Below are 27,754 nucleotides of genomic sequence, written 5' to 3'. Positions count from 1 at the left end.
CATGTCTGGACATTGTATTGATCAAAGATCTTAAGTCCATAAAAGCTGTCTGAAAGCTTGTCTGTCCTTACGCTGTTATTGCCTAAAGTATTCTGATTTAGTTCACTTCACTCTGCATCATTCTATACATGTTTATACATGAAATCATTGCTTTCATCAAGGTTATCACACTTTCTCCATTGGCAAAATTTCCCAGTGTGGCCAGAACCAGATTAGAATATTAACTGGAAAATGTTTAACAAAATAAACAAAGCCAGTACAACATGAAGTTAATTTTTAGTTTTCTAATATGAAGAGTTTGACATCACTGGTTTTCATCATTTCTTACAGCGCAAAAGTATGCCATTGACCTAGGAGTTCTGGATTTTGGCTATAATATGCATGGGAATTTTCATTTTGGGGGTTCCTTCAAAGGAGTTACTGATGGATTCTTTCAATTTATACTTTGCCCTCTGAAAATAGGCGAGTTTTCTTTTGTGATTTCTTGAAATATGGTGTCTAGGGTCTTTTTTTTTTTTTTTTTTTTTTTGCTCATGGCTTTCAGGTAGTCCAGTGCTTCTCAAATCAAATTATCTCTCCTCAATCTATTTTCTAGGTCACTTGAGATATTTCACATTTTTTTTCATCTTTTGAATATTTTATTATTTCTTGATGTCTCATGGAGCTTTCATTTGGCCATTTTCAAGGCTATTATTCCATTGAGCTATTTTTAAGAAGTTTATTTTCTTCAGTAATGTTTTATATCTGTTACTAAATTGATAATTTTCCTTTCATATTTTATTTGCAGAGTTCTCATTTTTTCCTGATTTTTTTTCAACTACCACTCTAATTTGTTTTTTTTTTTTTAATTTTGTTCTTTTAAAAAAATAACTTTTCTGGGCTAGTGTTCAAGTTGCATTTCTTCTTTTAGGCATTGCTGATAAGTAGTTTAAAAACTTTCTCTTCTATGTTGGTGTCTTGAGCTTCTCTATCATCTCGGTAACTTTTAATGGTTGGATTCTTTGTTTGTTTTCTCATTCTTCCAGCCTGCAATTTGATATTAATAGTGGACTCTGAGTACTTTTTTTTTTTTGAAGAGACAAGAGTCAGAAAAGAGAAGGCTGTCTGGTCTGGACTTCTGTCTTTTCATACCTCTCTATTGCTTTACAATTCAATCTAGGGGCCTGCAAATTTTCAATATTCCCAAAGTAGTATAATCTAGGTAAGCAGCTAGGTGGTATAGTGAATAGAGCATCAAACTTGGAAACAGGAATACTCATTCTCATTTGTTCAAATCCAGCCTCAAACATTTTATTTGCCTCAGTTTTCTCTTCTGTAAAATTATCTGGAGAAGGAAATGAAGAAGGCAAACCACTCCAGTATCTTTGCCAAGAAAACCCCAAGTTGGGGATATGAAGTCAAATGTGACTGAACAACAACAAAGTGTAATACAGGGAGAGATCTATTTACTACCTTCCTCTTCTGACCCATGTTCTAAAGTTCTTGACCCATGTTTTGTGTTTTTAGTTTCAAGAGATTATTGCTGGACTCCAATCACTAGGAAGCTCTGCAAGTTTAGAGTGACTGATGCTGGCTTATTTTTGGTTTGGGATTCCTGCCCTGGTTATTCCACTGCAGGCTTAACCCAATGGGTTAAAAGCTAGAACTGAATCATAGTCCTGATGCTGGGGCTCACAGCTCTTCAGAACTTATTCCCTGCTCAACACTCTGCTAGGATCCTATTTGTTAACTGTTCCATTTTGTCCTGGAATCGCGACCCAAAACTGGGTAATAGGAGACAGAAATGGCTGTGGGATTCCTAGGGATCTTTTTCTGCTCTGATGCTTCCCATCCTGGTACTCTGTCTCAATCTCATTTCCATTCCTATGCTCCAGAATGATCCCTGTTCTTGTTTCTGCTCCTGCTACTACCATAGGATACTTTTGTTAAACCATTTCCCCCTGTTCTTTAATTTGTGTTTTGAAGGACAGCTCTCTAAGAGGGAAAGGAAGAAGAATATTCTGAGAAATGAAGATGAAATAAAAATTTTAAATATCAATAAAACTTATTTTAAAAAATAGCAAAGGAAATCAGGAGTTCCACTACATAAATATCCTCAAACTCTAATTTATGATGTTATGATTAGCTTGATTGAGTCATTTTTTTCAGTCATATATGACTCTTCTTGACCCCATCTGGGGTTTTCTTGGCAAAGATCCCAATAGAGTTTGATATTTTCTTCTCCAGATCATTTTTACTGATGAGTAAACTGAAACAAACAGTGTCTGAGGCTGGATTTGAATTCACAAAGAGAGAAGAGTCTTCATGACTCCAGGCCTGCCAACTCTATCTACTGTGCCACATAGCTGCCCTTATGTTGCTATGATATCTACTAAATTTAAGTTAAGGCAAGTGATCAGATTTTAAAGACTCCTGAGGTTTGACCTTAGTATATATAAATATGCCTATTTTAACCTCTAAATCACAGGCAATTATACTAAAACATTTTTATAGAACCAAAAAGACCTAGAAGATCAGGGACTTTCCATTGCCTCCAGAAGCAAATACAAAATGCTCTGTTTGACATTCAAAGCCCTTTAAAATCCAGCTTGCTCCTCCTATTCCAGTATTCTTATACCTTAGTCCCCAACACTTCTGTCTAGTGACACTGACCTCCTGGTTGTTCCATGAATAAGACACGCCATCTCTCAGCTGAAGACTTTTCTCTGGCTGTCCTCCATGCCTAGGATGTTCTTCTTCTACTTCTAACTACTAACTTCCTTGGTTTCCTTTAAGTCCCAGCTAAAATCCCTCCTTCTAGAGGAAGCTTTCCCCAACTTCTCTTATATTCCAATACCTTCTCTCTGGGTCCTATTTGGCCTATACATAACTTCCTTTGTATATATTTGTTTGTATCTTACCTCTCCAAATAGATTTTAAGCTCCTTAAAGGCAGGAACTGTCTTTTGTTTCTCCAGTGTTTAGCATGGTTCCAAGAACACAGGAGGTGTTTAATAAATATTTACTGATTGACAATATTCTGGCAAATTCTTTAAATGTTATAAATATTAGAAAATTATAAAATTAAAATGTACATACTGACTGTTCCAGATTTTATTTCTCATAAAGTATTCTATTAAAGTTAAACAAATACACATAAACTAGTCTAAAAAACACTATACTACCACCATAACCAATAATAATTATATAACAAGGGGGGTCAGAGCAAAGGGCTAGAACATTAGCTAATATTATGACACTCAAACTAGGACTGGGAACCCCATACTTTAGAATCTAACATGATAGTTAATATTTGCAAAGCTATAGGCAATAATCTACCTAACTGAATAAGACAATCAATATGCAATTCCTTAAAAGAATCATTATGGTTACACAAAAATGAAAGTCATATTTATATAATATTAAATCAATTCCTTATATCTGCACCAAGATGAGATAGATGGATAAACAAATAGCACTGAAAAAGTCATTGGTTTCCTTATTTCCATGACATCAATGCTTCTAACTGGAAATAATTCATGTTTTCAAAAAATGGAGGACAAATTCCTCTTTAAATCTTCAAATAGTTAAAAAGTAATAGGTATGTTATTCAGTAACAACTACTGAAACAATGTGAAAATGTTGTGTTTCCACAGTTTGATTTCTTTAAATGGGTTATTTTACTGTAACAGCAAGTTTCATAATCTATTTCTAAAGATATTTTTAGAATTTGAGAAATTAATAGTCAATGATATTGAGAGTCTTAAAGACACTGTGTCTAAGCTATACAAATATATAGATTAATAATAGGATCCTACTAAATACATCCTAAACAAAAGAGATTAGTTACAAACTAGATATACAGGCCCAAATCTCTGAATATTAAACCATTTATTATTTAAACTCTCTTGCCCAGTCGTACAAAATATCCAATAGATTCTCTGACGTAAGTCTCAATTCTCAACAAATTACCTAAGAGGTTATATATTTGGAAGGAGGGTGTGGGGTGTATATTTGATGTAAGAGAAAAAGAGGGAGAGGTGGAGAGGGGGAGGAAAGAAGGAAGGGAAAGAAGAAGGGAGAAGGAAAGAGATACAAGCAGGAGATGGAGATTTTAGGATTATGGTTCCAATATAATTAAGTCTACATAAAGAGTAATTAACTATGTGAAATCCATTACATTAAAAGTTGCCCTGGGTCAGTATCAGTGAAACACTAAAGCATCAGAATAATCAGGTATCTCATCTATTCTAAACCTCTCATTTTACAAATAACTCTAAACATATTCAAATACCAAATATTATGAAATATCTTCAACAAAGAACTATTGTTTTGCTCTTAACTCTTGACAAAATGATGTATGATTAAACAATGGTATTAAAAACATTTTTACAAATCAAAGGTGCTTAATAAATTATGGAAGGCGATGATACCAGACAAAATGCCATAACAGCTAAAGAATATTTTGAACCTCACAGTCAATAATCATTTCTTAAAACATTAGATGATGCTTTTTTGTTTTTACATTTTGAAAGTGATAAAAAAAACCCAGCTATATGCTATAATCACATTGTTTTGAGAGGTAGAAAGAAACTTCCTAGCCATTCAGTGCAGCTAATGAATTCAAAGACAGGAATGTCCACTATAAATACCCCAAAAGTCATCATCTAGTCTATCTGAAGACCTGTAAGGTCCCCAGTAACATGGCAGTCCACTCTCATTATAAGGACTTTGTGACATCCAGCCCAAGCTGACCTCTCTGCAGCTCCCTGACATGCTGTCAGATCTCTCCTCAGGGACCAAACTGAAGAAATCTAATGATTTCTTTCTGACATGATAGCCTTCACATACTTAACCACAACTATCATGTTAAGTCTCCTATTCTCCACGTTAGACAGGCCTAGTTCAACCTACTTCTTACCAATCCTCTTAGGCTATCGGCTCAAGGCCTTTCCCATCCTGGATGACCTCCTCTGGGCCTTTTCCAGATTTTCAATGTCCTTCTTAATCTGAGGTACCAGAACTGAACATGATGCTGCAGAGGAGGTGTGATGAGAACAGAAGGCAGTGGGACTATCACCATCTTATATCAGGAAGCTTTGCCCCTCCTAATACAATCCCAAGCCTGCAATAGGTTTTTTTTGGTTCCACATCACACTGATGACTCACATTAAACTTTCAGCCTATTCTAACTCCCAGATATTTTGGAACCACTAGCTATTTATGCCTCACCCACTTTATACTTATGAAGCTCATTTGTATCTAAATGTGCGCTGTTACATTTTGCCTAACAGAAGACATCTAAACAGACTCAGTTCTAGCCTTCAAAAGCCTAGATGCTTTTGGTCTACCATGCAAGCTCTTCTTCCTAGCTTTGTGTCACCTGCAAATGTGATGAGTATACAATCTATATCTTTATTCAAGTCACTGATGAAGTTAAACAGGCCGAGCACATAGATCTCTGGGATTGCTCAATGGTGATGCTGAACCATTAGTAACCACTCCTTCAATCTGGCCATCCAACCAGTTCTAAATCTATCTGTCTTACCACCTAGTCCACCTCTCTCCACCTTTCCCACCAGAACAGTATGAGATACTTTATTAGAAGCTTTGTTAAAACAATAGAAACTACATCCATAGTGCATCTCCTACTGTCCAGAAATGGCATGAGGTAAATCAGGCATGATCTGTTGCTGATGAAACCATGCTGGCTCTTTGGGATTGCCATTTCCTTTCTTAAGAGTGCCAACCATTTCTTTAAGGATCCATTCTAGGATTTTCCCAGGAATCAAAAGTTAACTCAACAGCTTGTAGTTTGCAGAATTTCTCCTCTTCCCTTTTTTTGAAAATAAAGGACACTTGCCTTTGTACAATCATATGACACTTCTCCCATTTTCCACAATCTTTTAAATATTATCATAGACAGAGGACTAGCAGAGGAATCACATTTACCAGTTTTTTCAGGACCCAGGAATGTAGCTCATCAGGACCAATTGTTCTGATTTCATAAAGAAATAAAATAGCTCAGTGTTCTCTTACTCTTTCCTTATGTATCTTGAGTATCCACTGCCCATGAGTCACCTTTGTTTTGTCATTTCCAATCTACAAATCATTCTCCTTTACAAGGAAACGGAAATAATAGAAACACATGGAAGCTCTCCCTTTTTCTGCTATTTTCACTTCTCCCCCCCCCCCCCCCCCCCCCCCCCGCACAAGCAAAGTCTTATTTCTTTTTAACATGCTTGCTACTATTTCCAAGGCTGTACTGATACAGAGACTTGCTTCTATTTTCTGTACATTTCTTTTAAAAATTTTAAGTTGACTGGGTGAATTCCCTGCACAGTTATGTCAGTCTCTCTAAACCAATCCCATTTTTCCTACTTACTGGAATGATTTCCCTTTGTGTCTTGGGAATTCCATTACTGAGTATTTCCTGTCCTTCCAGAGTCACTTTATCATATGCATTTTAGTCCCTAGAAGGCAGCTAAATGGAACAGTGGTTAAGAGAGGAAAACCTGAATTTGAATCCTGCCTCAGACACAAACTGCTAGATACTTACTATACATTCAATACAATTTTAGGTATATTAGCTCCCAGATCCTGGCACAGTGCTTTGTTCCCATTAAATACTGAATTAAAGCAATCTCTGCTCTATATTTTAGTTTTCTGTTTTCTTAGTTCACACAAGAAAAGTTGATTTTAACAAATAATTATTGTTTTTCCTCCTGAGAGGCTAGGTGGTCCAAGAACCTTAGATAAAAGTGAAGTCTCCAAAGTAAAAAAAGGAAGAGGCAGTCATTTCCAAAATATATAGAGAACTTACTCTATGAGAAATCAAGCCATTCTCCCATTGATAAATGGTCAAAGGATATGAACAATTTTCAGATGAAGAAATTGAAACTATTTCTAGTCATATGAAAAGGTGCTCTAAATCACTATTGATCAGAGAAATGCAAATTAAGATAACTCTAAGATACCACTACACACCTCTCAGATTGGCTAAGATGACAGGAAAAGATAATGGTGAATGTTGAAGGGGATGTGGCAAAACTGGGACACTGATACATTGTTGGTAGAATTGTGAATGGATACATCCATTCTGGAGAGCAGTTTGGAACTATGCTCAAAAAGTTATCAAACTGTGCATACCCTTTGATCCAGCAGTGGCTCTACTGGCTTATATCCCAAAGAGATATTAAAGAAGGGAAAGGGACCTGTATGTGGAAAAATGTTTGTGGAAACCCTCTTTGTAGTGACGAGAAACTAGGAATTGAGTGGATGCCCATCAATTGGAGAATGGCTGAATAAATTGGGGTATATGAATGCTATGGAATATTATTGTTCTGTAAGAAATAACCAACAGGATGATTTTAGAAAGGCCTGAAGAGACTTATATGAACTGATGCTAAGTGAAAAGAGCAGAACCAGGAGATCATTATATACTTCAACAACAATACCACATGATGATCAATTCTGATGGATGTAACTCTCTTCAATAATAAGATGAACCAAATCACTTCCATTCGTTCAATAATAAATAGAACCAGCTACATCCAGCAAAAGAACTCTGGGAAATGAGTGTGAACCACCACATAGCATTTCCAATCCCTCTGTTTTTGTCCACTTGTATTTTTGATTTCCTTCACAGGTTAATTGTACATTATTTCAAAGTTTGATTCTTCTTGCGCAACAAAATAAGTGTATGGATATGTATACATATATTGTATTTAATATATACTTTAACATATTTAACATGAATTGGTCTAACTGCCATCTGGGAGAGGGGGTGGGGGGAAAGAGGGGAAAACTTGGAACAAAAGGTTTGGCAATTGTCAATGCTGAAAAATTACCCATACATATATCTTGTAAATAAAAAGCTATAATTAAAAAAGAAAGAAAAAGAAAAGGAAGAGGCAGAACACAGACATGTTTCATCATCTTTACAAATTAGCTAATGACCAACTTAGTGACGGTTATGACAAAGGTTTCCATAACTGAATAGGAGTGGTAAGAATGACCTCAAGTAGCCACCTGCTACTTTCACCCTGAACCGCACAGAACTAGCCCCAAGGGGAAAGAATATGATGCAGAAACCCAAATCTAGAGGGTTTATGAAGTGCAGCACAGTCAGTGCCTCTGCTGACAGAAGGACAGGAACAGAGAGGGGGAGCCAGGCTGCTGGAGCCCTAACAGAAGATTCTTTACCTAATGAAGCCAGCAGCTCGTAATTCATGCGCATCACATCTCTGTACAATTCCTTCTGCCTCTTGTCTAGCATTGCCCACTCCTCACGGGTGAAATACACTGCCACGTCCTCAAACACCACTGGAAGCTCCTCAAACACCACTGGCACCTCCTGAAACAGCCCCTCCTCAGAAGGATCCTGCAACAAAAAGCATCAGGCACTCAGTATCTCCAGATGTCCAAGCACCATTCACAAACTCCATATGGCCCTTCTCACAGCCCATCCCCTGCTGGACAAAAAAGTCCAGCAGAATCCCAGAAACTCCCGAGTTCCTGAGGGACTAATTTATTTGGCATCATGCTATCCTGAGGTATATAATCAAAGTAATCCCCCTCAAGCTTAGGCAGGAAAAAAGAAATGGCTATGAAGAGTGTGCCTTCATAGAAGTCCATTCCAGTGACATATTTCTCTCTCTAAAATCTTGATTCCCAAGGTTAGCTGTGAATGAAACTACTACCTCCTAAGCCTCTCCCCAACCTTCTTAAAATCAATGCACTAAATGTGGACCTTAAAGCTATGAGGTAGGCCCAGACAGCATAAACATTGTGCCTAGATGGAGAGAGCAAGGCTCAAGCAAAGGCAGTCAGAAAAGCTCCATGGCATTCCCTGTTCTTAACTATGGGCCAGCTTCTCTTAGGAAGCCCCGTCTTTTCAAAGGAAGAAGGAAAAGGGAGAACTGCCCAGGAGCTAGAAGGCTAGAAGCCATACCATAAGCTAGACACAAAAATAAGGCAGAGAACAATGTAGGGAAAGTCTCTTCTTCCTGTAATGTCTCCCTTGGAAGTAGTCTTTCTCATTTTAATGCTACCCTCATAGCTTCTGATGGAATTTTGAGTCAAGAAAGTTCACTGATATAATACAATTAAAGCTAAAGGTATAAAAGAGCATACATCATGGGCTTTTCCAACTAGAGTCTAACAAACCTTCAACTGTACAGTTAAAGGAACTTAGGCCTAGAAGCAGAAATGACTTGCCAGAAGTTCCACAGAGAGTCCACAGCAAAATCACCCCTACAAAGGAAGAGAGGTCTCCAGATTCCCAAGCCAATGTTCTTTCCAGCACAATGTAGGGCTTCATGCAAACTTTGGTCCACAGTGATACTACTTGGTAAGACTAAGAACTGGTCCTTGTAACATCATGCACTGCTGAGATACTGAATGCAAATCCCACACTGATCGGATTATCCACCATTAAGGCAGCTGAGGATGCAAAGAGCTAGGCTTTCTCATTACTTCCTAAAACAGTAGCAAGGATAAGAAGTTAACAAAACTGGACAATCTTTCAAAGGGAGTCAAACATTTTTCTATAATATTGCCTTCATATCAAATTTATAAAAGGTGAAAAAACCTTTTAGTTCTTCACTCTAAAGAATTAATGGATTCAAGGCCATCTCAATAGATTTTGGGTCAAAAATGCCATCTGCATCCAGAAAAAAGAACTATGGAGATTTAATGTGAATCAAGACATGCATGTTCACTTCTTTTTTCTGTTTTTTTCCATGGTTTTTCCCTTTTATTTTGATTTTTTTCTCCAATATGATTCATTCAGCTATATGTATATAAAAAAAAAAGACAAAAAAAAAAAAAAAAAGAATGGAGTTTTTTTCCTATATGAAATGGCATTCTTCACTTTGAAAAACAGAAAAGTTTCAAGAATCATCTTCTTACTCCAAGCAGGGATTACTTAATGCCTTTATAACAAAATCTGGCAGTGTTTGGCCTTTTTTCATCTAAGGGGATACAATGCTTAGTTTTGTTTAGAAAGAGAGCAATGCTAGAACATCTCTTTCCCAACTCTTCCTCATCATTCTGCTTATATCACTTATTTAACCCTTACATTAGAATATTAAAGTCTCTTTCTTAAATGAATTTATTCATTTTAAAATATGAGTTTAACCTTTTGTATTTCCCTATCAAAATATTTTTTTAATTGATCTCTTTCCAAAAAAAAAACTCCCTATCCCCACTTTTAACACTTACTGCTCAGAATGACTTAAAGGAATGTTTTTCATGTTCCCTCCACCTGCTAATGAATGAGATTCTATGCAATTTCTTTCCTTCTATTCTGCATATATCTTATAAGTGCATACTTTTTTACATACTATTTTTCTATTAAAACATAAGCTTCTTGAGAGCAGGGATTTTTTTTGTCCTTCTTTTTATCCCTATCATTTAGAATGATACCTGGAACATGGTAAATCTTTAACAAATACTTGTTGACTGATTAAAGATATAAAAAATTATGCAAACATAGTACCTGACAAAAGAACTCTGTGGAATCATCGAACAAATTATTAATGTTTGATGAGGTACAGATGTCATTGATAGCATCATTCTGCCTCACATCTGAAATACAATCCAAGTAGAGAGCTGATGCTGTTCCATTTTCAGTGGCATCCCCAAGTTCAGATCTGGAGTTTGGAAAAAGTTCATCCAAACCATCATAATCACCCAGGGATCCTGGTGGATAGAGCACAGGATAATCTGCATTGAAGAGATGTTCTGCACTGGTCAGCACGTCCTCAGATGTTTCTCTGATGCTGTCAAAACGCGCTGCCCAAACGGGGTCCCTTGTAGCCAAAGCATTGACACAAAACTTGTGGGCTTTACTCTTTGCATGATACTTAAGTGTTTCCACCTTGAAAGGTCCTGTGTAACCTTCTATTAACCTAGACCTTTTGTCCCGAACAGACGGGTACTCCCGGCAAACAGAGCAAAACAGGGCCGTCTGCTCCTCATTCATGATCAACCATGGAAACTGCCGAAACCAAGATTTCTGGATTGAACGTGGCCTTAATATCTTTTTAGCTTTTCCTATGGAATCATCTTCTACACTGTCACATCCTGGGTGACTGAAGTGGGAAACACAGGCTTTTTTCCGTGGTGGCAGATGCAAGCCAATTTCTCCAGTGGGACCCTGTATGTCTACTTCTCCCATGGATCTCCTCTTCTGATTTCCTTTAGAGAAAGAGACAAAGGTAATTTTTTTTTTAATTTTGAATTTATATCTAGTAGAATGTAAATTTTTTGAGGGCAGAGACTATTTTTGTTTTTGTTTTTTGTCTTCATAACCCCAACACCAAGCACAATGCCTAATATTCAGTAAGCACTTAAATGCTAAGAGTTAAACCAAGTTACTACCTTGAAATGAGCTTGTAGCAATGTGTCTAACACACTCAAAGGATCCTGAACATGGACACTGAAAATTCTGGTAAAGCTGAAAGTGACCCATTTTTCAACTGTACAAATGGGCTACAATCTTTGCTTTAATTCTTTTCCCATTAAATAAAAATAATTCAGCAGAAGGTTAGATGTGCCAAAAAAAAATGAGGTGTTCATGCTTGTAAAAGGTTAAAGGACTTTCTCTTTTAAAGAACAGAATCTGGCAGATACCACATCTCTACAAGCTATTCTGGATACCACAAGGCACTGGTGATCTTTCCCACATGGTTTAAAAGCTATTTCTAGAAGATGGTTTAGAATCTAGAGCCATGGAATGTTCAAGTAGAAGAAAATGTAGAGAAAATTTAGATCTACTTGTAAATCTCTTCTGTAGCAACCCTCACAGATGGCTATTCTAATTTTGTCCAAATTCGTCCCAGGAAAGGCTATTCTACTGCTGGACAATTTGATTCATCAGACAGCTATCTTTATGTTGAGCCCAAATCTATTTCTTTTTCATTCTGATCATCAGCTTTTAATTGTGCCTTCTGGAATAAGATAGATCAAATTTGCCTTCTCTATTACATGACAGCACAAAAATTCTTGAAGATAGCTATTGTATGTCTCTCTAATCTTCTGTCCAGAATAAATATCCCTAGTTCTTTCAATTGTTCTTTACTTGAAGCCTGTGTCAGACAGCCCCCACTCTTCATCTCATCCAAGAACTATTTAACTGGCACAAGGAAAAGAAGAGAAGAGAAATGAAAGTATTTATTAATGCATCAATATCTACTCTAAGCATAGCAACTGATATGCTGTACCTTCTCCCTTAACAATTGAGAGCCATTACTGTAAAGCTGATAAAATTAAGACTTGAGAGCCCAGTCAGGGAGGAAAACCTAGTGCCTGTGACAACTTAAATCTTAAACAAAAAGTACTTGAATCCTCTGGGTCAACTTTAGTCAAATATGAAGAAAGTTGGAGAAAGGAATACTATGGGCATAATGACTCTTTGTGGTAGGGCTTCTTTAGGGCACTCTCAATCACCTTTCTCTCTCAAAGCAGAAGACAATCACTTAATACAAAGGAACACTATTACTTGTGCCATCTCTAAACAGAAAGCAATCCTGAAGAGGGTGGTTACTAAAAGGGAACAAAGCAGACAATGAAGAATTCCTGAAACTGAGCAGTCAATCAGTGTCACTGGCATTTACCAAGCTCCCACTATTAGGATAAGACTAGGTAGATTCTAAAGATATAGGAGACGTAGTTCTTGCCCTCCAAGAATTTAAGTCTAACAGTAGAGACAGAACAGACTAAAATAAAAATTAAAGTAGATGTCAATAAGAAACACACAAATCAATTATAATCATATAAAATATATAGTTATTAAAGCTCATTTGAAGAAATACAGTAATTTATAAACAGGTTGCTATTTGTAAACTGGCTCAAAGGAAAAAAAATTTGATTCAAGAATTAAAATAATTAAAAGAAGCATGTCAAAATATTGATTTTTGAAACTTTCAATTTCATTAACAATGAATTTTTACCTTTTAAATTACTGTTAAACTATAATGATACATTTATTTAAAATAATATAATTAACAACTGTTTTAATTCAATTAAATGGATTTTGCTAACTCTGATATCTAAAATCCCAAATGAGTTTTCTCTTCCATTCCACATGTAAATCAGTATGCTGCTAGGGCCATAGACAATATTTGTAGTATCCTCGGACATCAGCAACTTTTGAGTTTTGGAATTTACTCCTCATATTTAACTCTACCATTCTTCCAGCTCCTCACATCCCTACTGTTCTGCCTAGTCTTAATCGTCGATATACTGGTGATATACAAAGTATTCTGGGGAACTAGAGAAACACAGCCCAGCACAGCCCCTTGTTTCTATATAAGTTGGCAGTATCTCAAGTCTCCAGACTGAACCAAGACAAGGGTGCTATAAGGATACTTCAGTATCATATTCATATGGCCCTGCTATAGACTGATTATGCAACTTAGAGGATGTAAAAATCTCTGGGGGGAGGAGGGAAAATTATGAGCCAGAGAAGAGATCCAGGATTCTTATTCTTTCTCTTTCTAATCCCCAAGCTTTCCATCCTCTTCAAAAGGCAAGTCCAAACTTACCTAGGTGATGATTCAAGAATTTCCTCGGGTCTGGGGCATCTCCCAGCCATGGTTCTACCCCTCCTTCAAGCTTACAGAACAACTCCGGGTTAGCAATGGGAGTTCCTATTCCAGAGAACAAAGAATTACAGTGAGGCCCTGAGTTCCAGAGGAAGAATATTCCTGTAAGTTGGAGACATCATCTGAGAATAGAAGTAGGAGACAAGTAGCGGATTCTCTTCATGGGTGAGTAGTCAAGAAAAGGAGCAGGTGCTTTGAGTTAGTTAGGAGAAAAAGGAGGAAGACTCACTACTCCAAAGAGTAAGGGATCACGTGAGTTAGTGGACACAAATACAAAAAAGAAACTCCAAGGGAAGTTCTATTCAGTTCACATTTATTACTGAGGATTTTAAAGCTCTTTACAATAAAGGGAGTCAACTATCCTAGAGTGTCAGAGATTGTGAAGGTGGCATGGTATGACAAAGCACCGGACTTGATCATGACACGGCATTGTCCTTTCTCAGGGAGGACACAAGAGCTATACTCATGTCATTACTGGACTGTGTTATGTGAAAATTTCTGACAGTTGAGAAGGGAGAATGCCAGATATAATCTGATATATCCACTAGACTTTCAGCAAAGAACTACTACTTATCAGGTGTCTACTTTGCATAAGACATTATACGAGGCATTAGGTATGCAATGACAAAAATGAAATCATTGATATTCTGCTAAGAGAAACATGTCTACTAAAAAGTAAATAAAAATAACAATATAAATATATTTCAGGGAAAAGGAGGTGAGGGGGAACAGAAAAGGCTTCATGAAGCAGATGGCAGCAGAACTGAGCTTTTGAACTAAGAGATAGAAGGGAGAAGGGAATGGCCTCAAGCTGGTTGTAGAAGCTTTAAATGCCAAACATCAGGTCCTACAAACACCAGGGAACCACTGCAGCTATATGAAGGATGGACTGGAGAAAAAAAAGTTTTGCAATTTGTAAACTTCTAAGAAGACTTAAGGCAAGGAGACCAATTAGGAAGATATTGATATAATTGAGGACAGAGGGAATGAGGTCCTATTCTGGGATGATGGCCATGTCAGTAATGACAGGAGGAAAGACTGGAGAGATCGTGTGGAGTTGGAATCGATAGGGGTTTTCCAAGAGTTCTGAGAAAAGAAGAATCCCATGTTCCAAGATTTTACAGGAGAACTAATTCAAGAATTAAGGAACCTTAACCTATTTTGTGTCATGGAACTCCTTTGACAATCTGTTGTAGCTTATGGACCCCTTCTCAGAATAACTTTTTAAAAACTCATTGTTAAATAAAATGCTAAATTTCAATTGCATTTAATGACAATAAAGATGTATTTTTCCATTCAAGTTCACAGATCTTCTGAAATCTATTCATGGACCCTTGAAGTCTATAGACTTCAGAGAGAGAACTACTTCTCTAGAGAATTAACAAAAACAAACTAATAAAGCAAACAAAAATGACTGTAATGAGGAAAGAAAGGCATTTTCTAAGAACATGCCTTCACAAGGAATTTATACGCAGATGTAGATTTTTAAAAGGCATATATAGAAAAGTCCAACAGGAATAGGTAACAGAGAATGAATAGTAAAGTGAGGTATAATCATGTAAGAATAAATTTCTGACAGTTAAGAAGGGTGAATGCCAGATATAATATGATATATCCACTAGACTTTCAACAAAGAACTACTACTTATCAGGTGCCTACTTTACATAAGACATTATACAAGGCATTATAAAAAATAAATAAAAAATTTTTTTCTGAAGCCTATTTTGGGAGACATATGTTTAGACATGTGAAAAAGACTAGGGATTTAAGACTTCAAGTTCATTAGGAGTAGAAGATACAGAAGCGGCATTCAGCTTGATATAAGAAAAAGCTTCTAAACATTCTGAGCTGTACAAGCTTGGAATGGACGATCTCATAAAACAGTGAATTTCCCCATCACTTAAGATTTTCAAAAAGCCCGTGATATTATAAAGGAGAATGTTACTCATATATGTATAGAATAAGGGTGGTCTCAGAAGTCCCTGACAGCATTAATATTCCATGATTTGCTGTTTGCATCCATTCGGACCTCTTCAAAGACCAAAGGCAAATTCTATATGGAGTAGAAGATATAGCAGAGTAGAAAGAACAGCAGAGAAATGATCAATAATTAAAAAGAGCAAAAAAAGACAGACAGTAATAATTCATATCCTCCGAGGCATATGTACAAATATGAGCAATAAATCAGTTGGCCAATATGGACCTCTTGTCAAACAAGAAGCATTTATTATATATTTACTTTGGGCCAGACACTGTGCCAAACAGGGACACAAAGAAAAGGAAAAAGGATTTCTGCCCTCAAGGAGCACACACTTTTCTTAATCTTTTTTTTTTCGGAGGCAATCAGGATTAAGTGACCTGTCTAGGGTCATACAGCCTGAGGCCGAATTTGAATGCAGGTCCTCCTGACTCCAGGGCCAGTGTTCCACCCACTATGTCACCTAGTTGCCTAAGAAGCCGGCATTTTAATGGGGGAAACAACATAGAAATAACCATATACATACAAGATATCCTGAGAATAAAATCAAGGAGAAAGATACTTAGGGATTTGGGGAAGAAGAGTGAAATCAGAAAGGACAATAAGAAAGTAGGTAGTGGCTATGTCAAAAGAAACCAGAGAAGCTAAGAGGCAGGGGAGAGGAGGAAGAATATTCTAGAAATGGGGGACAGCCTATATAAAAGCAAAGCATCACAAACTGGAGTGCCTTGTACATGGAACAGCAAGTGAGGATAATAAAGTACAAGGCAGCCAGAAAAGTAGAAAGAGGCCAGGTTGTGAAGGGCATTAAATAATGCTTTATATCTAGCACTAACCACAATGTCTGGCACAGAGTAGGTATTAATTGACATTTGCTCAATTGAATTGAATATTTGATCCTGGAGCTCCTGGAGTTTATTCAATAGGAACATTATAGGAAGGTAATATGATCAGAACTGCATTTGGATTGGAATGGAGAGAATGGAGAGAAACCAAAGAAAAGAGACCAGCAACATTCCAGTGGTGAGAGCTTGTGCCAAGGTGGTGGCTGTGTGAGGGGAGAGAAGGAGTTAAGAGAAAAATGAAGATGCAACAACAGACTTGACACGTGGGATAAATGCAGAAAAGCAGCAGACCGTACTGAGTGTGTGAGCCCAAAGGTCTGGGAAGATGGGGGCAACCTCAATGGGAAGAAGAAAGTGAAAGGACAGAAGGATTCAGAAGAAAAGCAGTTCATTCTGATATTTTAAGTCTGAGATATCTAAGGGGCCTCAGGTCCAAGATGTCCCTGCAAAAGGATGCAGGAGTGTGGAGAAAAGAAGGAAGAAAGACTGATATTGGTTATACAGATCTGAGGATCATCTACACAGAGATGATAATAAACCAGGTAAACGAGGGAACTTAATGGAAGGAACTAAACTTGGTCAAATTAAGGACTGCTGAGAGTGCAATATGACTTAAATTTATTACCAAGAAGTGGACAATAGAAGTAGGTGGAAGAGGCTGGTGGGTATGTTTATGTCTACACATTCAGTGACACTTTGTCTGTGGCCTGGCTTGTTGCATAGTTTTTCATATAGATGATCTGTCTCCTTTGCTAGACTAAAAGTTCCTTAGGGGACAGATGACAGGCACTTTGCCTCCTCCCTTTTCCTACTTTATAGTCCCCTATCCAGGGTAAGTGCTACTGCCCAGTGGTCAGTGGGAAGGCTTCTGAGTCAGAAGACCTGGCCTAGATTACAGCTCAGATGCTTCACTTCTTGGTGACCCATGCAGCTCTAAAAGACTAAAGGCTGCATCACACGTAGGAATCTACACTAGTAAAGGGATGTCTTCACTAAGAACTCCCCATTCTGATAAAATCACAGGTCAAAATAAATAAATTTTAACCCTGAAAATGTATCTCTTTTTTCTTATCTGAAAAAGGGGGAGAAGTTGAACTAGATGGTTTCTAAGGCCCCTTTGGCTCCAAAACTCCATATCTGTATAAAGCAGTTGGGGAAAAATTGACTAGAGAGATGGCCAAGCAGCAGATGTCATGATGAATGGGGAGGGAAGGAGGGAACGTCCCTATCCTCATATTCTCCAACCTCACATATACTCCTATAAAGAAATGTTACCCTAATATGACTCTAGGAAAGCAAAGTCAAATTCCTACCCAGTGGTGCCACCAGCTTGTCAGAACCACAGAGCTCCTTCTGCTGCTCTCCCAACAGCATCCATTCCTCCTGAAGCAAATACACTGTGATGTCATCAAATGTCACCAGCATCTAGATGGGGGAAAAAAAGTCAGCACAGACTTTTACTCGTTTATTTTTTTTTTTACCTCCTCCCCCCTCCTTTTCTGTGTCACCTCTTCTCCCTGATGCCCTATTAGTCACTGCCTAGTACCTGCTCTTGGCTCTAGCCTGAGCCACATCCTTTCAAATATTCTTAATGATGGCAAATTGACCTGTGAGGATAGATATAATTTTTGGAAGGTGTCTGATGTCATTCAGTATCAAGACTGTTGAATAAAGTAGGTGTTTAAGCTGTTGAATGACAATATTGTTTACAAGTAAGGTATGATTATAAAGCAAAAAAGACAAAGAAAAAAAACCATGAAATGTGATTCTGAATGATATACAAAAAAATTCCTAAGATATTTTGATTAAAGGAAGCATTATTGAGAAAAGAATATAGCTCCCAAGTGAGATGATCATGGAAGATAATATTTATTGGATATATATGTTCAAATATATTAAAAATCAGTTTGCTTACCTTATGTTTCATTAATATAAACAGCCAGCTATATCAGAGATGTTTATTTGCTTTTGCTTTGCAAGCTCCCAGGGGCAGGTAAACTGGTCTTTTCTCTATTCTATCCCCTCAACACTAACGTACAAAGTATAAGATCGAGCCCTTTAATAAAGGCTTAGGAAATCGTAAAGACAATTTTGTCTTCTCATTTCCAAATACCTTAAATTTAGTACCCACTTTCATCATGCTACTCTACTACTCAGGAACCTTTAATGGAGGGAAGAATACAGCATTGATTGGAATAAGAATCCAAAACTAGAACTTAGGACACTTAAAATGGGAACATAAAAAGCAAATAGTCAAAATGGGAAAATCCACAAAAGAAAGTTGAGAAAGGAAATGGGTTTAACTGAAAATATCATTGGTAGACAAGCAATCAATGCAAGCAAATTATCTTTTACGAAAGAGCAGCAATATTGCACTGTCAGGCTATGTAATGGAATAATTTATACAACTTGGAAAAGATAACCAAGTCAATATGTTGACCTATTCAACATACTTGAACCCCCACTATGTGCCAGTCAGTGTGCTAATTACGTTAAGGGATGGAAACATTAAGAAAAAAGGGAACTAATGTCCACAAGGACTTTATAATTCTATACCTCAAAGTTTTTAGCAACTATGCAATTTTAGATTAGCAGAATACTTTACATATATTCTCTCATTTGAACCTCAGGCAGATGCTATTATCCTCATTTTATAGATGATAAAAGTGAGGCAGACAAAGGTTGAATGACCTGCTCAGGGTCACCCAGCTAGTAAATATGTGGCACCATTTGAACCCGGGTCTTTCTGATTCAAGATCTAATGCTCTATCCACCTCAATACCCAGTGTCTCCAAGTTAAATGTTCATCCTAAAGTTCTAAAGTTCATTCTAGCTTTAAAGCTTATGTTTACTTTGGACAAATCTTACAACCAAAAGAAATGGAAATTTTTAATTTTTGTATTTTTAAAAAAGACAGGAAATGATATATGTATGTGTATGTGTATATATATGTATATAAATGTGTATATATGCACATCATGAGAACTTAATGAATTTAATATATGTATATACATATATAGGCAAATATCTATATGTACACATCACTTATATATACATACATATTCATCCAAGTGATGGTCCTAAAAAGTTCCTAGATTTAGGATAAAACACTTTTTCACTAGGATCCCAGGATTTTGAGCTGGAGGGGACCTCAGCAATCACAGCCCAATCTCCTCATTTTTACAGATGAAGAACCTGAGCCTAGTGCAGTGAAGTAACTTACCCCAAATCTCACAGGTAATAAGTACAAGTATTGAAATTTGAACCCAGAACCTGACTTCAAATTAAGTGCTCTTGTTTTTAATCAAAGTGCAGATGCTGCTACTATTAAAGTGAAACATATCTGCTATTGTTTTGGAGTTTATGAAACATGTTATCTCATTTGATCCTCATGATACTGTGTGAAAGACAAAAAAAAAAAACTGACTAGCAAATGGAGCAGGAAAACTGAAAGCAAAGTGGGAAATAAATTAACTAGAAATAGGGAGATATAGATTCTAATCCTGGCTCTGCTACTAATGGCCAAGAAACCCAGGCAAGCATTCTCCAATTGAAAAATGGTCAAAGGATATGAACAGACAATTCTCAAATGAAGAAATTGAAACTATTTCTAGTCATATGAAAAGATGCTCCAAGTCATTATTAATCAGAGAAATGCAAATTAAGACAACTCTAAGATACCACTACACACCTGTCAGATTGGCTAAGATGACAGGAAAAAATAATGATTGTTGGAGGGGATGCGGGAAAACTGGGACATTGATGCATTGTTGGTGGAGTTGTGAACGAATCCAACCATTTTGGAGAGTAGTTTGGAACTATGCTCAAAAAGTTATCAAACTGTGCATATCCTTTGATCCAGCAGTGTTACTACTGGGCTTATATCCCAAAGAGATTATAAAGAAGGGAAAGGGACCTGTATGTGCACGAATGTTTGTGGCAGCCCTCTTTGTAGTGGCTAGAAACTGGAAACTGAATGGATGCCCATCAGTTGGAGAATGGCTGAATAAATTGTGGTATATGAAATTATGGAATATTATTGCTCTGTAAGAAATGACCAACAGGATGATTTCAGAAAGGCCTGGAGAGACTTACACGAACTGATGCTGAGTGAAATGAGCAGGACCAGGAGATCATTATTTACTTCAACAACAATACTATATGATGATCAGTTCTGATGGACCTGGCCATCCTCAGCAAGGAGATCAACCAAATCATTTCCAATGGAGCAGTAATGAACTGAACCAGCTACGCCCAGAGAAAGAACTCTGGGTGATGACTAGAAACTATTACATTGAACTCCCAATCTCTATATTTATGCCCACCTGCATTTTTGATTTCCTTCACAAGCTAATTGTACAATATTTCAGAGTCTGATTCTTTTTGTACAGCAAAATAACGGTTTGGTCATGTATACTTATTGTGTATTTAATTTATATTTTAATATATTTAACATCTACTGGTCATCCTGCCATCTGGGGGAGAAGGTGGGGGATAAGAGGTGAAAAATTGGAACAAGAGGCTTGGCAATTGTTAATGCTGTAAAGTTACCCATGCATATAACCTGTAAATAAAAGGCTATTAAATAAATAAATAAATAAATGGATGAATGAATAAACAAATAAACAAATAGATAAATAAAAATGCCATAGGAAAAAAAAAAAAAAAAGAAACCCAGGCAAGTTACTTCACAGGGTCTAAGTTGACTAGCAAATGGAGCAGGAAAACTGAAAGCAAAGTGGGAAATAAATTAACTAGAAATAGGGAGATATAGATTCTAATCCTAGCTCTGCTACTAATAGCCAAGTAGCCCAGGCAAGTTACTTCAGGGCCCAATTTTCTTCATCTGTAAAATGGGGTCAGCCTAACTGACCTCTAAAGTTCCTTCAAACGTTCATATTCTTGTGATTCTAAGTTCTGGCAAGAGCTAATTGACAATCTTCCCTTAACTGTGAATATTATACAAAGGACAAATTTACCTGCAAAAGATGCTTAAAATATTACCTATCTTTTTTCAGATGTCTTTTTCATGTCTGTCATAGATCCTTTTGACCAGTGGACCCCTCTTCAAATAATGTTTTTAAATGCAAAAAATAAAATATATAGAATCACAAAGTAAAACAATTCTATTGAAATTGTCATTAAGATATTTTAAAAACATTAAAGACTGAAAAGGGCTAGGGGATTCAGGATCCTTATCATACCCACAACAAAAATTAAAACTCAGGAAAAGAAAAAAAGAACAGAAAAGATTGATCTAAGAGTTTATGTAATAAACCTATGCTATGGCTCCTGAGTAAGTCCTTGTTTTGGACATTGCACATTTCCATCATTAAGAATTTAGCCACAGTTTTCTGCCAAGACTTTGAATTGAAGCTCTGCTACCACAAACCGGATATGAGGTATACTAGAGGCTCAGAGACAGGGGAGGACAGAAGCTTTTTAAAAGTGGGAGAATTTATTTTTATTTAAAATTCAGGTTTATAAAATTCTATGAGTCTTTGGTTCAAATCCTAGCTCTTCTACTCACTAGTACCTTACTGCAGAGGCAGCTGGTAATATAATAGGTAGAGTGCTGAGCCTGGAATTAGGCAGCACTAAATTCAAATTTTATCTCTGATGTCTAGCTTTGTGACCCTAGAAAAGTACTTAACCTCTCTTTGCCTCAGATCTTCATAAATAAAAATGCTATTTACCTTGCAGGGTTTAAATGAGATAGCACTTGTACAAATGCTTAGCAGTGAGTGCCTCATACACAGTACAAGCTATAAAATGCTTATGTCCATACATGATTTTAGAAAAGGCACTCAAACTTTCAGATTCTCAAGTTTCCTCAACTCTAAAATAAGTATTCTAATAGTGCTAACATCTCATGGGAGGGTTATTGAAAGGATCAATTCTGAGAAGGGATGTAAAACACTTGGTAAATCACAAAATGCCACCATAATTTGGTTCTTATGACTGATAATTATTATCAAAATGGCACTATATCCAAATTATTGTCTCATAAAAAGATTGAAGAATGTTAAGTTTTCATTAAGAGTTTCAATACTCTAGCTAATCCATTAGAAGAGGGGGAGGAGGAGTATTATCTTTTAGGAATAAAATTCCACAACTCTAAATGCTTAAGGAAAAACCTGACATGATCATAATCATAACATAACAAGACACAGAAGGCTAATTTCTTGGGTTTTATTTAATTCTACACAGTTTCAGTGTCACCTGATTACTGAAAACCTCAAAAGCAAGAGGGGTACTAAAATATACCCATTTGATATCCAAGGCTTAAAAAATGGATCCCCAAAAGCTATATTTTTGTTAAAAGTGCAGATTTTAAAAGAAAAACATTAACAGTAGGTTCAGTTTATACTCAGGACCAAATATATATATATGTATAGATATATATGTATATGTGTGTGTGTGTGTGTGTGTGTGTGTGTGTGTGTATTGCTATTTGGCTGACAATGATCTAAGACTTATGTGGCTACCTTTGGGGGGGGGGGGGGAATCAGTCCAGCGGGCTCCAAATCTATTCTCACTCACATGACTTTTTTTTTATCTCCAGTACTAGAAAAGAGAAGGAATTTGGTGAGAGGCTCCTGGTGTATTAACTCTATAACAATATAGATCAAACACAGTTCTAGAACTTAGTAGCTTAAGAGGAGAATAGGTATTCACCAGGGCCAAGGAATCAGCACGTGTCAAAGTAGGAACTTAAACCAGACTTTCTGACTCTGAGATTAGTTTTCTCCCAAGTAAGCCACATTATTTTTCTCATATAGACTAATCTATTTATGGTATAAAGACAGGTTGGAAGCACATTAGCTTCAATATATACACATGAAATATTATGAAATATCCACTTTTTATTCAAAGAACAGGGCCCTTGTCTTTACATCTCCTACAATACCAAGAATCTATGAAGTACCCAGTCAGTTGCTCAGTACTAATCATATTTCTGTTCCCATTCGTAGGCCAATGCATGGCACAAGAGGTAAGGCTTAATCATCTACAACAGGTGCAGACTGTTGTTGCCTCAGCTGCTCCTCAAAGTCAATGTACAGGAAGAACATGTGAGTAGTTTTCTTCTTAGCCTTCCTTTTATCACCATGCTCATGCTGGTGAAAGATCTGTGTTCATATCAACTATCAGAGAATGAGAACTTTTTAGAGAAGACCAGATCTCTGAACAAGTTCCACTCATCTGCTAAAGAATCATCAAGCCCTAAAGCTACTGCTTATGAATAAATGATTCCAAAGGAGAACTACTATCTTTGACTCTGAAAACAGCAAAGCTATTCCTCTCCAGTCTCGCCAACAATGGAAAGAAAATTCTTATGATATTTCAACATCTGAACAGAGCACTTACTATATTCACCCATGGGCCTCAGGAGCTGTCCTTGAGTTTGGAAGGCAGCTTACATTGGCATTTTATTTTGCAATCACTTTCACTCATTAACTCTGGGATAAAAATCTCATTTCAAAAGATACTAAAAAGAGAGTCTTATCCATTATTCTTTGAGTCTAGATTAGAATCAACCATGAAATTAATAGCCCTGGGAATCTGTATCCCTGTACCAAGGATATTTGCACATCCAATCTAAAAAGCATTATCCCAGGGCATTTTCATTTATTTCCTCCCAGATCCATATGCCAAGGAAATGGAGTTATGGAAACCAATTAAACTTCAAGGGATGAAGGTCTGAGTGTAACAAAGTAAGTATATACAGATCTCTATGTAACTTTTTTCTAATCTCCTCCCCATATATCCATAAAATCTATGTCACTGATACAATTTAGGGAGATGAAATTACAAGTTTCTTTGAGTGCAGGAACAGTTTTGCACATCTCTAAATTCACTGAACCATAAATGTAGGGCTGGAATGAGCCTCTGAGGTTATGTAGTCCAATTCCTTCATTTTACAGATGAAAAAACTAAGGGTCAGGAAGTTAAATTTGCCCAGGATCACATAAGTATGTTAAATAATTCTTTATACTCTCCAATAAAAAGCTGAGCACATACAAGCTAGTCAATAAATGATACCTGTAAGCTGATCAAGTTACATTGTGTCAATTCAGCACATAAAATCCTATCACTGAATTGTAGGACAAACTCCCTAAAGTGAAACAAAGAGAGAAGTTTAAGAAGAGTCCCTTAAAATATAAAATCTCTCTTTACAATATTATAGGATTTCTCTCAGCATGAATTCCCTTCTAAGCAGTGTCTTTAAGGACTCATCTACCTTTGCAAATATGCATTCGTTATATTCTGAGGAGACTGGAAGAATGGTAGTTCTTTATATCAAAGAACCATCTCAACTTTCGGAAAAAGGCAGCAGCAACTAAGTAGAACTTTATTTGGCAAACAGGAGCTGCCATAGTTCAACAGAACTTGCTTCTGCCCTAGACAGTCCATACGACCATAAATAGCTTATTTCTTCTTCTCCTTTCTCTGTTCCCAAAGCAAAGCAGCTCCCTTTTTTCTTCCCAAATTTTTAAGACCAAAGAAGCATTGGGAGACCAAGATGACCTTCTATGAAAGGGTTTAGAAGGAAAAAACTGAACACGGGGCTCGAACTTCTGTGGGACCCAGGTGAGCCTGGGACGTTGATCGCTTCTCCGCGATCAGTCCACCAGACAACTAATAGGGAAAGCCCTTTTCTCTGAGACCCTAGGTTTTAGCACTGAAGGGCAAGAGGTTTAACGTTCACTGAACCTAACCGTCTAAAAGTCCCACTACCTAGATTCAAACCCAGGATCCTCTAATTCCAAACCCATCGTCACTGTGCATAATGCCCCGATCTGCTAACTGCCAACACCCTGAGAAGCAGATCAGTTTTCCCAAACCTTCTTGGGGGAAGAAGGAGGGTAAATTCCTTCCCATCACCCCGCCTTCTCTTCCAGGGGGTCACTCGCCCGACCATTTCATCCAGCAGCTAGAGGAGGTCGAGGCAGGAAGGTAGGTGCAGGGTTGGGTAAAGTACTAACCACTGCCCTGCTCCCTCTCCTGAGTCAAGGAGCTCCGAGAAGCTGCGGCAGATCAAAGAAAGCAGCGGCAGATCCAGGAGGCGGCAGAGAGCATTATCCTATCAGGCCTGCGGGCGGGCGCCTCCTTTCCTGCAAGGCAGGCTCACCCACCCTGCCGCCAGCCCGGCGCGGGCTTCCCTGAAGTAAGGGAGCTGAGGGAGGAGGAGTGGGGGGTCCCCGCGTCCTTTCCCATCCTACCTGCCCTGACTCCCCGGACTCCATGGCCCCGCTGTCCTCGGGCTGCGCCGACCCCTCCACGGGACCCCTCCCCCAAACCCTCCCGAAGACCCCCTCTCTTCCTCCCTCCCAGCCCTGAGGCCTGTCAGAAGACTGGGCTCCCTCTGAAGCAGAGAGCGCCGGGGAGGGGTCCCGGCCTAAGGACTCAGGGAACCGAGACCATAGAGGGGGGACGGGCAAGTGACCACGACCCAAAGGGGGTACTAGGGCTTTAGCGAGCGTCGCACCCAGCACCCAGCTTTACGGCATCGGCCGCAGCCTCACGGGAGGAGTAGTTCGACCAAAGCAGGCTGCCCTCTGAAAGCGCTGATTGGCTATTGCGAAATGTTGTCCTGATTGGGCCAGAGAAATTCTATTCCCGCCCCACCATCTCTTCTCCCCCGCATCATAACGGGTCACCATTCTTCGTTGCTAGGTAACCGTCTCCTGCCTCCCACCACACACGCCTTCGATTCAGCGTCCACGATTGGCCACCGGAAAGGCGGAGCGTGGAGTAGGTGGAAAGCTCTCTTTTGGTTTGGCACGCCTCCTACTCCCTTCTGCGCGTGCCCTCCTGCTACTAGGCAACCGTTCCGCGTTTCCAAGGCCAACATTCTCTTCCCCGCCCTCAGCCACAGGGGCCCGAGCCGGGGAGAGACGTCAGTAGGTTCTCTCTGCCTACATTCCTTCCGAACCACAGGGTGGGTCCAAAGAAGGCTCAAAGAAACTCAAAAGAAGAATCAAACTTTGGATTCTAGGTCTCTGAACCACAGAATGTCAGAGCTGACCCGGGGCCGGGGAAGAAAATGACTTGCCTACATAGCCAGCTGAGCAGTTGGAGATGAGAAGGGCTGTTAATAATCCTCCTTTCCTTTTCTCCTGTTCCTTGGAAATAATAATAGTCCCCATATTGGTGTAGCTCTTAATGGTTTAAAAAGTGTTCTCCTTATAGCAATCCTTTAAGGTAGGAAGTATGAAAAAACTAGGGCTTAGATAGGATGTGGCTTGCCTGAAGTAACAGCAGATGGATATTGTTGGGTAGTAATAAGGACGCTCTAGTTCATCTGTGTGGTTTTGTTTGTTTTTTTTTTTTTGACAGATCAAGTTTTCTCTCCCCTAACAGTTCATCTGCAATTAGAATTAGTCATAGAGACACTGACTGTGATAGGCCCTGGGTATGGAAGCTGACTCAGAAAAGTAGTTAATTTATTTTTTTTTCAGTCTGGCACCTGCATGTTTTGGGAGTGCATTTCTTCACATCCTCCCTCTGACCATATTAATATTTGACCTTCAGACTTACCCCCAAGATTACATTTCCCTTGCTTCTTTTTTATTGTATTTATTTATTAAGACTCTTTTTTTTTTTTTAAAGAGTCTATATAACTCACTCAGGTTCCCATCATTGATCCACACTTTGAAATACTATTTCAGACCTAAGTCCCCTGCCCACCCCTTCTGGACTCTCACCATATTGTTCCAGTTTTACTTTGGACACCTGATGGGCTTAACTCACTGCAGCCAAGCACTCCTGAGCCTTAAAAATCTCACAGTGAGAAAGTGAACAGAATACGGGTCCTGGAGTCAGGGAAACTTGAGTTTAAATCCAGCCTCGGATACTTACTAGCTGTATGACCCTGGCAAGTCACTTCAAAGAAACTTTGCCTCAGTTTCCTCATCTGTGAAATAGGAATAATAATAGTACCTACTCTCAAGGTTATTGCAAGGAACAAATGAGATAAGTGCTAAGCACTTAGCAGAGAGATTGACACATGTTATGCACTACATAAATGTTAGCTATTATTATTAACTGGTAACAGGGATTATAGGTATCTACACCATACCTGGCACCTCGTTCACAAAAATAAATAAGTGACCATAAGTTCCTATTCTTTACTCCTGTAAATGTCCTCTTTCTTTATCCTCACCTATCCCATTCTTGGCTTGTTAATTAATCAGTCTACCAATTTTTATTGAGCATGTTCTATATGCTACACTGAGCTTCTCTACTATGGAGAAATCCATATATATATATATATATATATCTTCAGTATTTCAATTATTCTGTAACCTTATCAATATGGCTATTCTGTCAATGCAGAGA

General features: G+C 38.0%; 1 protein-coding gene across 2 annotated transcripts in view; it reads right to left on the bottom strand.

Moving 5' to 3' along the window:
• Nucleotides 1-25,997, bottom strand: part of ZNF862 (zinc finger protein 862) — a 34,941-nt gene extending 8,944 nt beyond the window's left edge. For both annotated transcript variants that reach the window (XM_031939361.1, XM_031939362.1), the window contains exons 1-5: nucleotides 25,636-25,997; nucleotides 17,725-17,836; nucleotides 13,529-13,633; nucleotides 10,480-11,180; nucleotides 8,184-8,361 (exon numbers count right to left, since the gene is read on the bottom strand). In XM_031939361.1, coding sequence (XP_031795221.1) covers nucleotides 8,184-8,361; nucleotides 10,480-11,180; nucleotides 13,529-13,633; nucleotides 17,725-17,836; nucleotides 25,636-25,659 — 1,120 coding nt within the window. In that variant the 5' untranslated portion in view covers nucleotides 25,660-25,997. The remainder of the gene's footprint in view (nucleotides 1-8,183; nucleotides 8,362-10,479; nucleotides 11,181-13,528; nucleotides 13,634-17,724; nucleotides 17,837-25,635) is intronic.
• Nucleotides 25,998-27,754: the final 1,757 nt, after the last annotated feature.

The sequence above is a fragment of the Sarcophilus harrisii genome, chromosome 5, assembly GCF_902635505.1.
Source record: "Sarcophilus harrisii chromosome 5, mSarHar1.11, whole genome shotgun sequence".
NCBI lineage: Eukaryota > Metazoa > Chordata > Mammalia > Dasyuromorphia > Dasyuridae > Sarcophilus > Sarcophilus harrisii.
The sequence above is the reverse complement of the archived record's forward strand: the minus strand, read 5'-3'. Positions and strand labels throughout refer to the sequence as shown.